General features: G+C 44.8%; 1 protein-coding gene across 1 annotated transcript in view; it reads left to right on the top strand.

The window, feature by feature from the left end:
• TTLL9 (tubulin tyrosine ligase like 9) overlaps positions 1-16,176 on the top strand; it is a 46,329-nt gene that overhangs the window by 22,658 nt on the left and 7,495 nt on the right. Inside the window, 6 exon segments of the mRNA XM_007446897.1 lie at positions 162-237; positions 1,443-1,533; positions 3,098-3,138; positions 4,012-4,099; positions 15,206-15,264; positions 16,102-16,176. The exon segment at positions 16,102-16,176 is cut by the window's right edge and continues 12 nt beyond it. Of these exon segments, the coding sequence (XP_007446959.1) occupies positions 162-237; positions 1,443-1,533; positions 3,098-3,138; positions 4,012-4,099; positions 15,206-15,264; positions 16,102-16,176 (430 nt within the window).

Raw genomic sequence — 16,176 nt, 5'->3', positions numbered from 1 at the left:
GCTGAACCCCTTAGGGATGATAATGTGTAGGTTGGGTGTGAGGGGCAGGATGACAGAACTCCACAACCGGCACCTACCGTGTCAGCAGGCTCACAGCAGGTGCTCAATAAATGAATTTTTCCTCCCCACCGTGTGTCCTGATTCCTCCCATGAAACTGTCGGGGCACCGCCGCAAAGAAGCTCACCAGCTTGGAGGCTCAGCTGGCTCCGAGCATTGTCAACCCCTCTGGCAGCCACATGAGTATAGGTGGGGGTAGCCCTGGGTCCCAGAAAAAGAAGACCTGGCTGCCTCGATATTGAAGCAGCTTGGGGGTGGGGGTGATGGTAGGTGTAGAAAATTCTGGCCCTTGGGCCCAGAAGTCCTGAGTTCCAGCGCTCACTGCCACTGGCTGTTGTGTGACCTTACCAGGTGTGTGACATTTGCCTTTGGGCCTCGGTTTTCTCTCAAGGTTACTGTGAAGGGGACAGTGGGTGGGAAAGGGCTTTGCAGATGGTGAGGTGAAAAGGAGCATGCTATCCTCCTGAGCTGGGCTGGCCTGCAAAGAATTAGCAAGTAGAGAAGGGAGAGGAATGTCCTTGGAGGCCTGGGTGGTACACCAGGCAGCACTGACCAATGGAACTTTCTACAGTGGTGGGAATGGTGCACACCCGTGCTCTCCAATGCCCTCCAATGACCACTAGCGACATGTTGATATACTGAACACTGGAAATGAGGCTAGTGCGACTGAAGGACTGGATTTTTAATTTATTTCCTCTTTTATTGCGGTAAAATATACATAAAATTTACCAGTTTAACTCTATTTGTGTACAATTCAATGGCATTAAGTACATTCATAGTTTTGTGCAACATTCACCACCATCCATTTCTAGAACTTTTTCATCTTCTCCAGCTGGAACTTGTAGCCATTAAACACTAATCCCCTCCTGCCCTCCTGCCCCCAGCCCCTGGCAACTACCCTTCTACTTTCTGTCTCTATGAATTCCACTACTCTAGGTACCTCGTATAAGTGGAATCATACAATATTTGTCCTTTTATGTCTGGCTTATTTCACTTAGCATGAAGCCTTTAAGTTTCCTCCATATTGTAGCATGTAACATCATTTCTTTTTAATCAATTTAAATGTAAATGTACATAGCCACATGTGGCCAGTAGCTGCCCTACTGGGAAGCACAGATCTAGAGGCTAAATACCCAGGCTCTGGGCCCAGCCTGTGTGGGTCCACTTCCCAGCTGTACCACCAATTGGCTGTGTTACCACGGGCAAGTCACTTCCCATCTCTGTGCTTCAGTTTCTCATCTGTAAAATGGGAATAACATCAGTACTTTCCCGACAGGGTTGATTTAAGGATCAGATCATATACCCCCAAGTAGAGTGCCTATCACAATGCCTCGTATACAGGAAATGCTAAAAAAATGTTAATAACAATTATTATTACAACTAGGACACAAGAAGTTCTGATGACCAGAAAGATGATATTCCCGTGGAGAACTATGTAGCTCAGCATTACATCGAAAATCCCTACCTGATAGGAGGTAAGATGGCTGTCTCTGCTCCTGCCCTTCCATGGAATGGTCGGTCAGTCAGTCAACAAGCCTTGGTTAGCAGCCCAACGTGGGCTCAGCCTGACACCAGGCATGATGGGATGCAAAGACAGAATCCCATCCTGCATGCTCCCACCTCCCAGCCGTTGCCCCTAAGCTTCCCCCTGCCTGGCATGCTCGCCCCCTCCCTTCCCAGTTCACTAAAATCCTATTCATCCTTCAAGAACCAGCTCCTTCATGCGTTTATCCAACAAATACTTACAAAGTGCCTAGTCAGTGCCAACCATTGTCCAGGGTGCTGGCTGCCCACCCTGCTCTCTTGGAGCTTACACTCCAATGAGCAGACAGCAATAAACCAGAAACAAAGAAGTAAGATAGTTCCACACAGTGGTGAGTGTTAGGAAGTAAATCAAGTGCAGAGTGAGGGAGGGCCTCTCTACAGAGGTGACGGGAGCTGAACCCTGAATGACAGCTAGGAGTCACCCGTGGGTAGATTTGGGGGCAGGGGGAGCTGTAAGGGCCAAGGGCCTGAGGCAGGACCAGGCTATGGCGCATGAAACCTTCTCGGATTTCCCCAGGCCGTCTCCACCTCTGCTTTTCCCACACGGGGGCCGTGAAGTGCAGACACGTCAGGCAGTATGTGAGGAGGGGCGTCTTGGGAGGGTCTGGTCTGAGAGGAGCCAGTGCTCCGAAGCGGGCAACATCACTTACCTCCTCTCACTTCCTCAGGCAATGTCCTTTTGCCAGGGCAGTCCGTGGTGTCTTCTCCACCCCTCCCTTTCCCAGGGACCCCATCCTCTCTCGTGGCTTTAACCACCACCCAGATCCAGTGACTCCCAGCTTTCTGTCTGCAGCCGAGACCTTGCCCCGCACCCCAGACCCTGATGTCCTGCAGCCTGTATCATCCCCTCGCAGGCATCTCTCAGCAACTCGAATCCAACAGGACTAAAATCCAGCCCTTGTCTTCCCCCCACCATCTGGCTCACCCACCAGGTGCCTCCCCCCAGGGGCACAGCCCTCGCACCCCCAAGCCAGAAGGCGGAGACCATTCTGGGAGCATCCCTCTCTTCCCTCCCACATCCAGTTCTTCATCAAGCTCCCATGCAGCTTTTGAACCTGCTGGCCACCTCCATCTCAGTTCCGGACACTGTCCTCTCCCTCCAGGGCAACACGCCAACCTCCGCACTGATGCTCACTGCTCTGGCCCCCTTCGCTCCACTCCAAACACAGTTGCCAGAGGGATCGGACACCCTTCAGTAGCTTCCCATGGTTGGTGGAACAAAATCCAAAAACTGCACATGACCTGGCCTCTGCTGACCTCACTGACATATCCTTCCACTCTGCCCTTGGACCAAGCTCTTTGTCGCCTCTGGGCCTCTACTCAGGCAGCTCCTCCTGCGCGAAGGCCCCGCCCCCCTCTGGGCTAGGCAGGCACCTGGTACCTCCTGTGGCTCACTGGGATTCACATCTGCCTGTCAACTGTTGTATCCCCCAAACCTAGCATGGTACACAATCAATATTCATTACACTGATTAATTCTTTCCTTGCCTGACAGGCCGCAAGTTTGACCTGCGTGTCTACGTGCTGGTGATGTCGGTGAGTGACCTGTGCAGGTGCCTTCCTCCAGTGGCGGGGAAGGGACAGTTGGACTGGGGGACAGGGGCAGAAGCCATTCTGGGGCCACCCATGTGAGCTGTCTGGTTTAACCTGCCTGGGAGAGCCCAGGGGGTGGGTAAACAGATCAAAGCTTTGCCGTCTCAGAGACCCCAGCAACTGGATTATCACTCTGTCTTCTATCTTTATTCATTCAGTCATCCATGGTAACCACAGCTAGCATTTATTGAGCACCAGGCCCAGTATTTAGCAGGTTTTATCTCATTCAGTCCTCCTAATAACCAGGGAGGTAGGATCTTTTATTAGCCTCATTTTACAGATGAGGAAACAGATCAGAGGGACTGAGTGACTTGCTTGAGGTCACACAGATGGTGAGTGGCAGAACTGGGATTTGGATCCAGGCATCCTACTCTCTTAACAAAGGAGGTGCTATACTCTCTCCACGCATGCATTCGACGGACACTTAAACCTTCATGGTGCAATATTCTATGCTGGGAACAGGATATAAGGGTATCCAAGACAGGCTCGGCCCCTGTCCTCCTGGAGCTTACAGTCTGGTGGGGAATATGGACACACCATGAGCTGGTGGGTGTCACATGTGGTGGTGGAGCAGAGAAGACACCCATTAATTTTGTTCCCTTCTGCATCTCCCTACCCTTACTTCTACCTCCAGGGAAGGAGGGGGATCGAATCAAAGGAGGCTGATGTTTGAGCAAATTCATGAAGGATGATATGGGAAAGAAGGCAGGGCATGCCAGGCGGAGGAAACAGCAGGTGCAAAAGCTAGGAGTTGTGAAAGTGCTAGTATTGATTCCCCTTCCCTTTTCTCTCTCTCCATTTCCACCTCCCCCACAGTACATGCCGCTGCGAGCCTGGCTATACCGGGACGGCTTTGCCCGATTCTCCAACACCCGCTTCACACTGAACAGCATTGATGACCAGTGTATCCTGGCATCCCACCCCCCCACCCCTAAGTGTTCTCCACATACCCTGCTCTGCCTGTCCTCTGGCTGGTCCTGAGATAACTCATTCATTCCACAGATGTTTGCTGAGTGCCAGGCTCTGGTCTGGGCACAGGAGATACAGCAGTGAACAAGATAGCCCTGGTCAGTTCCCTTCCAGAGCTTACAATCTTGTGGAGATGGGGGATCCTCCAGTGATCTGAGGAGAGCAGCCTTGCTCTGCTCAGAGCAACTCACCCCCGGCTTCTCTGCTTGATGATCATTTCACATTGATTCATGTTCATAGGATAGGAGTGTTTGAGTCCCTTTGGAGAATGTTTGCATCCTTTTACATGCCTAATCATCGGCTCACTCATTCACTTGAATACAATGTCCTTTACACCCATCAAATTGACAGATATGAAAAATTTGATAACACGCTATATTGGCGAGGCTAGGGGAGTACATACATTGCTGGTGGAATGTGAACTGGTACAACCGCTTAGGAGGCAATCTGGCAAATTATCAAAAGACAAATGCACAGACCCTCTGACCGAGCAATTCCTTTCTGGAGTTTATCCTGCAGGTACACTAACAATATAGTAAAAGAGGGGGTTAAATGTTATTCACTGCACAGCCTTGCTGTGAGTTTAAAAAAAAAAGAAAATAACTAAATGAATGACTCATTTATACAGTGGAGTACTATACAGCTGTTTAAAAGGAATGGGGGGGCTTCCCTGGTGGCGCAGTGGTTGAGAATCCGCCTACCGATGCAGAGGACGCGGGTTCGTGCCCAGGGCCGGGCAGATCCCACATGCCGCGGAGCGGCTGGGCGCGTGAGCCACGGCCGCTGAGCCTGCACGTCCGGAGCCGGTGCTCCGCAAGGGGAGAGGCCACAATAGTGAGGCCCCCGTACTGCAAAAAAAAAAAACATATACAGAGATATACTTTTTTTTTTTTTTTGGCGGTCCGGGGGCCTCTCACTGTTGTGGCCTCTCCCGTTGCGGAGCACAGACTCCGGACGGGCAGGCTCAGCGGCCGTGGCTCACGCGCCCAGCCGCTCCGCGGCATGTGGGATCTTCCCGGACCCGGGCACGAACCCGCGTCCTCTGCATCGGTAGGCGGATTCTCAACCACTGCGCCACCAGGGAAGCCCTGTGTATATGTTTTTATCTGTGCCTAGATATCTCTGGAAGGATGTAGAAGAAACAGGAAACAGAATTTGCCTTTGGGAGGAGAAATGGGTAGGTGGGGACTGGGGTGGCAAGGAGATACTCCTTATATACATTCTTATACCTTTTGACTTTTGAACTATGTGAATGTGTTATCTGGTTCAAATATAAACATCAAAGATTTTTTTAAAGATTTTCAGACATGAGCATCAGAGGAAAAGGGGTAGATGATCAGAAATATTTAGGAGATAAATCAGCACGACTAGATTACCTGCATATGGGAGAGGTGGAAATGGCAAGTGATGTTGCCAAGCTTCTGGCTTGGGCAATCCAGCTGATGCTTTTAGTCAATTCACATCACTGTGCCTTAATTTCATTATTCAATTAAGTGTCTGTCCAAGATAATACATTCCCTACATGATAGAAGGGCTTAGGCCTTCCTGAGAATTTTCTACAATTTGTTTCTTTCTATTTAGCCAACTTCAGCCTTTCCAGTATGTTTGTTTTATTTTGTGATTCTAACAAGCCTTTACCATATGCAACTCATCAAATTTATTTTACTTTCATTTTTTGCCACCTCATTTCTTATTAAAGTTAAATGATACATGTAAAGCACTTAGACAATGCCTAACCCACAGTGACTACTCAGTACATGTTAGTGGTCTCCCGACCCCCATTTAAAAGTGTTTGCTTATCTCTAGGCATCATGGGGCCTTATTAAACTGAGGCCTCTCCCAGGGCCTTATTAAACTGAGGCCTCTCCCAGGGCTAGTTTCTGTTTAATGAGCCTTTGCTGTTTTCACAGTGACTGAATACACGTAATTTTCCATCCCTTCTTTTAATTGTTCTTAATTTTTAAATACTGAAATATTTAAATTCTATGAAAACTGCAGGAAAGGCTGTAACAGAAATCTATGCATCTACCATCCAGATTTAGCAGATATTAATATTTTGCCATATTAGCTTTAGATACACAGCAACTTTTAAAATAATAAAGCAACTTGGGATCACAAAATAATAATATATAATATTATTAACCTGACTTTAAATAAATATATATAATATATATAGTTTACACACAATTATTCAAATACATATATGCATATACACACACCCAAAATATAAAAATATTCACCTCAACACTGTAGTAGTAAACAAGCAGAAACAGCTTAACCCACCCTAGAGGGATGGTGAAATGAATGATAAAGCATTTCCAGGATCCTGTGTAGCTGTTGAATACAATGAGGTGATTGAAATGTCATGGAAAAGTACCTACAGGAATTCCCTAGCGGTCCAGTGGTTAGGATTCTGCGCTTTCACTGCTGAGGGCCCGGGTACCATCCCTGTTTGGGAACACTAAGATCCCACAAGCTGCAAAGCGCTGCCAAGAGAAACAAACGAAAAAAAAAAACCCCAACGTATCTATCACAGACCATGAGGTGGAAACATGTGCGGTGTAGAACTGGGATGTGTTTACAATCCCATTTTTGCTTTTAGGGAAGTATGTTTCTGTTTAGAAGAAAGTATGAAAGGATATTCATGAATCTATTAACTTTGAAAAATTCAGACGATTAAAATCAGGTCAGGAAACATTTACTTTCAACTTTACACATTTCTCTATATTATGAACTGTTCTTTATAACTGCTATGAATTACTTTAATAGTAAAGAGAATAGAACATTTAAAGGATATAGCCTTCATAATAAAAGTATAGCTCTTTAAAGACAAATCAGAAAATACAGAAATGTACAAAAAGGGGGGAGGGAGGAAAAGAAACCTTTTCTAGTCACACTTTCTAGAAATAACTACTTACCTTTTTGATGCCTTTCCTCCCAGGTTTTTTGTTGTTGTTTGGCCTTTAATATATGAGTGATCCCACTGTATAAGTATAACCTTTTTTTTCACTGAACATTATTTAAGTATTTTCCTTATAGACATTTTTTATTAGTTACAAAGTATTCCACTGAATAGATTTACTGGTTTACTAATCCTACTTGCTGCAGGCATTTGGAAAGTAGTCAATTTCTTCCTGTTACGACAAACAATGCTGCAAAGAAACATATTATTTTCATAAATCTTTTACTATATTAAATTTTTTTCCTTTGTATGATGCCACAGGGGTATAAATACTGGGTCAAGGGCATCAGCCAGATTGTTTTCCAGAAGATTTCCTCATATTTTTACCCTCCCACTGACAGGGCCCATTTCATCCCAGCTCCCCAGTACTGGGGACAATCAATTAAAAAACACATTTCCAGGGCTTCCCTGGGGCGCAGTGGTTAAGAATCTGCCTGCCAGTGCAGGTGACACGGGTTCAAGCCCTGGTCCTGAAAGATCCCACATGCTGCAGAGCAACTAAGCCCGTGTGCTGCAACTACTGAAGCCCGCATGCCTAGAGCCTGTGCTCCACAACAAGAGAAGCCACCACAATAAGCCCGCACACCGCAATGAAGAGTAGCCCCCACTCGCCACAACTAGAGAAAGCCCATGCGCAGCAACGAAGACGTCACACAGCCAAAAATAAATAAAAGAAATAAATTTATTTAAAAAAAACACATTTCCAAAACGACTGGCATATCTAGGTGAAGCATATATGGGAATTCATTGTACTATTCTTGCAAGTATTCTGTGGGTTTTCAATTTTTTCCCAATGAAAAGGTTAAAAAAAAATGTAACTGACTTGATGGGGAAGCAGATTTTTTGCCTTAGAATTTGCATCTCTTCCAATTTGCATTTCCCCCCCCATTTACAGCCCTTTAAAATTGTGTATCTTTTATTACTAGAAACTTTGGGCACTTTCCCAGATGGTCTTTTACTAGTTATATTTTCTCTTTTATGTTTTCATATCCTTTATCTATTTACCTATTAGGGTCATACAATTTTATTGTTAACAATTTATGCATGATTTTCACGTGGCAAAACATTAGCCTGTCATATTTGTTACAAATCTTTTCTCTAGTCATGTTTGCCTTTCACTTTTGCCTTGACATCTGATTAATTTCCTTTTCACATAGTTGACTATATCCACTGATTTCCTCTGTGATTTCTATCGTCATTTCTAAGATAAGAAAATCCTTTTCCCCCTGAAGATCTCACAGGTAATCAGTTCCACTTCTCTATGAATTGGACCATTTGTTTGCTTACTTTTTGCCACTTAGCTTGTTGGTCCATTGGAACCTGGTTTCAGGTCCATCTGTGGAGAGGGGAGGCTCTGAGGTCAGCTGACCAGTCACCCAATCTCCTCTTTTAGCCTCTGCTTCTCCCTGGAAACTAGGGAAGTCCCTGACTTCTCCTTCCCGCAGGCAGGAGCAGTGTGCGGAGAAATGTGAGTGTTTCCTGCATCACAAGGGAGCGATTTCCCCTCTTAAAGCCGGTAACTCACTTTGCCTGAACATCCTCTTTTTCCATTTTTAAAATAACAATTGTACTGTGATATATTCACATACTACACAGTTCACTCAGTTTAAGCATACAACTCAATGGTTCTTTTTTAAAAAAATTTTATTTATTTATTTATTTATTTATTTATGGTTGTGTCGGGTCTTCATTGCTGCACACGGGCTTTCTCTAGTTGTGGCGAGTGGGGTCGTTGCGGTGTGCAGACTTCTCATTTTGGCGGCTTCTCTTGTTTCAGAGCATGGGCTCTAGGCGCGTGGGCTTCAGTAGTTGTGGCACACGGGCTCAGTAGTTGTGGTTCCTGGGCTCTAGAGCATAGGCTTAGTAGTTGTGGCACATGCGCATATTTGCCCTGCGGCATGTGGGATCCTCTGGACCAGGGCTCAAACCCATGTCCCCTGCCAGGGGGGGGCACGGGCTCAGTAGTTGTGGTTCCTGGGCTCTAGAGCATAGGCTTAGTAGTTGTGGCACATGCGCATATTTGCCCTGCGGCATGTGGGATCCTCTGGACCAGGGCTCAAACCCATGTCCCCTGCATTGGCAGGCGGATTCTTAACCACTGCGCCACCAGGAAAGTCCCAACTCATTGGTTCTTATCATCTTCACACAACCATCACCACATTCGGTTTTAGAACATTTTCACCATCCCCCAAAAGAAACTCCGTATTCATTAGCTGTCGTTTCCCATTTCCTTCCAATCCCACTTCCCAGCCCTATGCAACCACTTTTTACTCTATATGTTGCTTATTCTGGACATTTCATATAAATGGATTCATATAATATGTGGTCTTTTGTATCTTCTTTTATTAAGCATAATGTTTTCAAAGTTCACCCGTGTCATAACTTGTATCAGTAATTCATTCTTTTTATTGCTAAGCAAGTTTCCATTGTATGGATATAGCACATTTTATTTATCCATTCATTCGTTGATGGACATTTGGGTTGTTTCTACTTTTGAGCTATTATTAATAATGCCGCTATGGACATTTATGTACAAGTTTTTGTGTGGACATATGTTTTTATTTCTCTTGGGTATATACTAGGAGTGGAGTTGCTGGTCACATGGTAATTTTATGTTTAACCTTTCGAAGAACCACTAAACTATTTTCCAAAGCACTGTACCATTTTACATTCCCACCAGCATGGTAGGAGAGTTCCAGTTGCTCCACATCCTTGTCAACATTTGTTATTATCTGTCCTTTTTTATTATAGCCACACTAACGGATGTGAAGTGGTTTTGATTTGCATTTCCTTGAGGACTAATGATGTTAAGCATCTTTTTGTGTGCTTCCTGGCCATTTGTAAATCTTTGGAGAAATTTCTACTCAGTCTTTGCCCATTTTCTCATTGGGTTGTCTTTTTTATTGTTGAGCTGTAAGTTTCTAAATGTATTTTTAATACTGCTCCCTTATCAGATACATGATTTACAAATATTTTCTTCCATTCTGTGGGTTGTCCTTTTTATTTTTTAATGTATATTGTTCCATTGTTTGTTTTCTCTTTTTAAAATGTTTATTCATTTATTTATTTTGGGGTCGGGTCTTGGTTGCAGGCACACGGAAACTTTTTGTTGCAGCGCGGGCTCTTCGTTGCAGTCGGCAGGCTGCTCTCTAGTTGTGGCGTGCAGGCTTAGTTGCCCAACCAGGGATCAAACCTGCATCACCTGCATTGGAAGGCAGATTCTTAACCACTGGACTGCCAGGGAAGTCCCTGGTTGTCCTTTTTTTTTTAATGACTATTTTTTAGAGCAGTTTTAGGTTCATAGCAAAATTGAGAGGAGGGTACAGAGATTTCCCATATACCCCCTTCCCCCATGCGTGCATAGCCTTCCCCACTATCAACACCACTCACCAGAGTAGTACATTTGCTACAACTGATGAACCTATGTTGACACATCATAACCACCCAAAGTCCATAGTTTACATTAAGGTTGTACATTCTATGGGTTTGGACAAACGTATAATGATATGTGTCCATCATATTGTATCATTCAGAGTAATTTCACTGCCCTAAAAATCCTCTGTGCACTGCCTTTTCATTTTCTTCATAATGTCCTTTGAAACACAAAAATTTCTAATTTTGATGAAGTCCAATTTATCTACTTTTTTATTGCCACCTGTGCTTTTTTTTAAATCTCAATGTAATTTTTTTTTACATCTTTATTGCAGTATAATTGCTTTACAATGCTGTGTTAGTTTCTGCTGTACAACAAAGTGAATCAGCTATATGTATACTTATATCCCCATATCCCCTCCCTCTTGAGCCTCCCTCCCACCCTCCCTACCCCACCCCTCTAGGTTGTCACAAAGCATTGAGCTGATCTCCCTGTGCTATGGAGCAGCTTCCCACTAGCCATCCATTTTGCATTTAGTAGTGTATATTTGTCAATGTTACTGGCTCACTTCATCCCAGCTTCCCCTTCTCCCCCCGTGTCCTCAAGTCCATTCTCTACATCTGCATCTTTATTCCTGCACTGCCTGCACGTTCCTGCACTGTTCCTCAGTACCGTATTTTTTAGATTCCATATATGTGCATTAGCATACGGTATTTGTTTTTCTCTTTCTGACTTACTTCACTCTATGACAGACTCTAGGTCCATCCACCTCATTACAAATAACTCAATTTCATTCCATTTTATGGCTGAGTAATATTACATTGTATATATGTGCCACATCTTCTTTAACCATTCATCTGTTGATGGACACTTAGGTTGCTTCCATGTCCCAGCTATTATATAAATAGTGCTGCAATGAATATTGTGGTACATGTATCTTTTTGACTTATGGTTTTTCTCAGGGTATATGCCCAGTAGTAGGATTGCTGAGTCATATGGTAGTTCTGTTTCTAGTTTTTTAAGGAACCTCCATACTGTTCTTCATAGTGGCTGTATCAGTTTACATTCCCACCAACAGTGCAGGAGGGTTCCCTTCACCCTCTCCAGCATTTATTGTTTGTAGATTTTTTGATGATGGCCATTCTGACAGGTGTGAGGTGATACCTCATCGTGGTTTTGATTTGCATTTCTCTAATGATTAGTGATGTTGAGGATCTTTTCATGTGTTTGTTGGCAGTCTGTATGTCTTCTTTGGCGAAATGTCTATTTAGGTCTTCTGCCCATTTTTGGATTGGGTTGTTTGTTTTTTTGATATTGAGCTGCATGAGCTGCTTGTATATTTTGGGGATTAATCCTTTGTCAGTTGCTTCATTTGCAAATATTTTCTCCCATTCTGAGGGTTGTCTTTTTGTCTTGTTTATGGTTTCCTTCGCTGTGCAAAAGCTTTTAAGTGTCATTAGGTCCCATTTGTCTATTTTTGTTTTTGTTTTGTTTTTGCGGTACACGGGCCTCTCACTGTTGTGGCCTCTCCCTTTGCGGAGCACAGGCTCCGGATGTGCAGGCTCAGCAGCCATGGCTCACGGGCCTAGCCGCTCCGCGGCATGTGGGATCTTCCTGGACCAGGGCACAAACCCATGTCCCCTGCATCAGCAGACGGACTCTCAACAACTGCACCACCAGGGAAGCCCTATTTTTGTTTTTATTTCCATTACTCTAGGAGGTGGGTCAAAAAGGATCTTGCTGTGATTTATGTCATAGAGTGTTCTGCCTATGTTTTCCTCTAAGAGTTTTATAGTGTCTGGCCTTACATTTAGGTAAGTTTAATCCATTTTGAGTTTATTTTTTTGTATGGTGTTAGGAAGTGTTCTAATTTCATTCTTTTACATGTAGCTGTCCAGTTTTCCCAGCACCACTTACTGAAGAGGCTGTCTTTTCTCCATTGTATATTCTTGCCTCCTTTGTCAAAGATAAGGTGACCATAGGTGCATGGGTTTATCTCTGGGCTTTCTATCCTGTTCCATTGATCTATATTTCTGTTTTTGTGCCAGTACCATACTGTCTTGATTACTGTAGCTTTGTAGTATAGTCTGAAGTCAGGGAGCCTGATTCTTCCAGCTCCGTTTTTCTTTCTCAACATTGTTTTGGCTATTCATGGTCTTTTGTGTTTCCATACAAATTGTAAAATTTCTTGTTCTAGTTCTGTGAAAAATGCCATTGGTAATTTGATAGGGATTGCATTGAATCTGTAGATTGCTTTGGGTAGTATAGTCATTTTCACAGTGTTGATTCTTCCAATCCAAGAACATGGTATATCTCTCTATCTGTTTGTATCATCTTTCATTCCTTTCATCAGTGTCATAGTTTTCTGCATTCAGGTCTTTTGCCTCCTTAGGTAGGTTTATTCTTAGGTATTTTAGTCTTTTTGTTGCAATGGTAAATGGGAGTATTTCCTTAATGTCTGTTTCTGATTTTTCATTTTTAGTGTATAGGAATGCAAGAGATTTCTGTGCATTAATTTTGCATCCTGCTACTTTACCAAATTCATTGATTATCTGTAATAGTTTTCTGGTAGCATCTTTAGGATTTTCCATGTATAGTATCATGTCATCTGCAAACCGTGACAGTTTTACTTCTTCTTTTCCAATTTGGATTCCTTTTATTTCTTTTTCTTCTCTGATTGCTGTGGCTAAAACTTCCAAAATGATGTTGAATAATAGTGGTGAGAGTCTTGTTCCTGATCTTAGAGGAAATGGTGTCAGTTTTTCACCATTGAGAATGATGTTGGCTGTGGGTTTGTCATATATGGCTTTTATTATGTTGAAGTAGGTTCCCTCTATGCCCACTTTCTGGAGAATTTTTTAACCATAAATCAGGGCTGAATTTTGTCAAAAGCTTTTTCTGCATGTATTTCACCTGTGTTTTTGTTGTCACAGCTAAGAAGCTCTGCCTAACCCAAGGTTGCAATGACTTATTCCTAAATGTTATTCTAAGAGCTTTATAGTTTTTGCTCTTATATTTAGGTCTGTGGTCCATTTGGAGTTAATTTTTGTCCATGGCTTGAGAAAGGGGTCTAATTTTATTCTTTCACACATGGATATTCAGGCATCCCCACCCCATTTGTTGGAAAACTTTGCTTCCCACCACTTAATTGTCTTGGCACCCTTTTCGAAAATCAATTGACCAAAAATGTAAGAGCTCTCTTCCTTTTAGTGGTTTGTTATGTGCTTATTCTTTTGAAATTAAGGCAGAAAATCTCTCAGACAAATGTGAAAAAAAAAAAAAGTCTTTGAAAAGCCCTAAAGAAGACATTCTAGGAAAATGGTGCTACAGAGAATACCCACCTTCTCTGGAGAGGCTGAAGCCCTGTCCAATATGCCACAAATATGGAGAAACATACGTGTTAGGGGAATTAGACTTGGGTCAGTGACCTAGAGCCTCTACCTCTGCATCTGTGAAATGTCCCAATGTTACCAACCAGGGTTCTTGACCTCCTCAATCAATAGAAATTGATCAGAGGCCAGAGAAGAAATTCAGCCAAGGCTTTATTGGGGCCCCTGCTGCAGCAGTGGGGGGCAGGAACAAGTAACACGTTCCCTTACTCACCAAGGTCGGGGGAGCTGGTTCCTTATATGGGATGAGGGTAGGGGGTGTGTCCAGGGGTCAGGCCAGAAGGGTGGCTTAGGTGGTTTGCCCAACCCTTTGGTGGTGGTGGTGTGCAGGGGGCATGTGCAATACCCTGCTTTTGCTCCCGACCCTCTGCTTTTGCTCCTGGCTCTTCAGAAGTGGCAGTTGGGCTTTTTGGTCACTTTGTATCTTGTTGTCCATAACTTGCCCCAACTGTGCATGCATGCAGTTATTTTTATTCCCTTATACTTTCTTTGTATCCAGTTGCAAGCACTGCAGCAAAAGGTCTCAGCCTGTCTCACCAACAAGTCCAAGTGAACGTTATGTCTTGTCACTACACAAGGTTTTGGGGATCCATCCTACTTAGCTATGTGGAGGAGGATGTTGAGAAGGGGTATTCTGAGTGGCTGTCAACCTCTCTGAGCCTCGAAGCTCTCTTCTGTGAGATGGGAATGATTTGGGGAATGCATGAGCTGAAGTGTGTGAACATGCTCTGTAAGCTGCAAAGTGTTGCCAATGTTACTGGTGGTGACGATGGTAATGATACAGAAAGGCAGACTCTCAGGGCTGGGACTTCAAAGGCGGCCAACTTGACCCCATCCCAATGCTGGGTCACTTCTCTGATATTCCTGCAAAGTGGCCACCCAGCCTGAGCCCCTCTAGTGACAGAGAGCTCAGAATGTCCTGAGGTGGCTGTTCTGTGCTTGGTCTTTCTACATGGTAGAAAGTGTTCTCTCCTCTTGAGTGGAACAATCCTAATCTAATATCAGCCACGCCAGGCCCTGTAAGAGGTGCTTCTGCACAGCATCTTATCTGACTTTTCAGATAACCCTGTGAGGTCAATATATTACTACACGCCCCCATTTAATAAATGGGGAAACAGGCTCAGAGAGGTTAAGTAACTTACTCAGGGGCACGAGCCCATCTGACTCCAAAGCCCCCGCACGTGACCTCTGGGCTGTTTGGTAGCCTTCCCCCATCAATTCCCAAGCAAGGGTCTCAGTTTGGTCCCTGGGGGCTACATGGCGTAGGGCTCAGCGCCTTCTTGTCCACACTGGCCCTTGACCACTAATCTCTGCCAGATGTTCACCTCACCAATGTCGCCGTGCAAAAGACGTCTCCCGACTACCACCCAAAGAAGGTGAGGAACCTGGGCTTCTGCCCTCCAGGTATGGCCTCTGGGACTGGGCTGGGGGGAAGAGGAGGGATGTCAAGGAGCCAAAGAGAGTTCTCCAGCGAGGTCAGGTCACCCTTCCTGTTTGCAGGGCCCAGGGCAAGAGTACAAATGGAGGCCCACACATCATGTGTCTAAATATTTAAGAGTTACAAATTAAACGAACACACCCTTTAAAAAACTGTGTTGTATCCTCCTACCTTGACAGATATACTCCTATCATCTAGCTATCTATCTATCTATCTATCTATCTATCTATCTATCTATCTATCATCTATCATCTATCTATCTAATAACCTGCAAGGCCAGGTTCATATTTAGAACACTCAGACTTCTCAGAGTTAAAAGCCAGAACAGAAGACCCCAGGAAGAGATGGTCCCCAGCTCCCCATCACCCCGAGGGGGCTTCCTTCAAACACACACACACACACACACACACACACACACACACACAAAACAGCAAGCTGTTGGTGACTCCCTGGGCCTTGGGGTGCACACATGGTCAGGGCAGTCTGTCTGCATAAGGGCAGGCCCAGGGAGGAAGCTGGCGCAGGGCATTTGGTCAGGGACTTCTGGGGTGGTGGATAGCAGGCTGTGCTCTAGAAAGAGAGGCACAGGCTCTTGGGCAGGTAGAATCTTCGCCCCTCAAGGAGGGACACACTTGGGGTTCTCCTAATCACAGGACTCAGGGCTGGGCCCCTCTCGTCCAAGCCTAGGGGCTGTGCTGATGGTAAATGATGGTCTGGACGGGCCAGGTCCGGGTTGACCGAGGCTCCCTCTCCCAACCCGGCGGCGGGGTCCCAGGGCTGCAAGTGGATGCTGCAGCGTTTCCGGCAGTATCTGGTGTCCAAGCATGGGCCCAAGGCAGTGGAGACGCTC

This window comes from Lipotes vexillifer, unplaced genomic scaffold (assembly GCF_000442215.2).
Source record: "Lipotes vexillifer unplaced genomic scaffold, Lipotes_vexillifer_v1.1 scaffold75, whole genome shotgun sequence".
In the NCBI taxonomy this organism is placed as follows: Eukaryota; Metazoa; Chordata; class Mammalia; order Artiodactyla; family Lipotidae; genus Lipotes; species Lipotes vexillifer.
The sequence above is the reverse complement of the archived record's forward strand: the minus strand, read 5'-3'. Positions and strand labels throughout refer to the sequence as shown.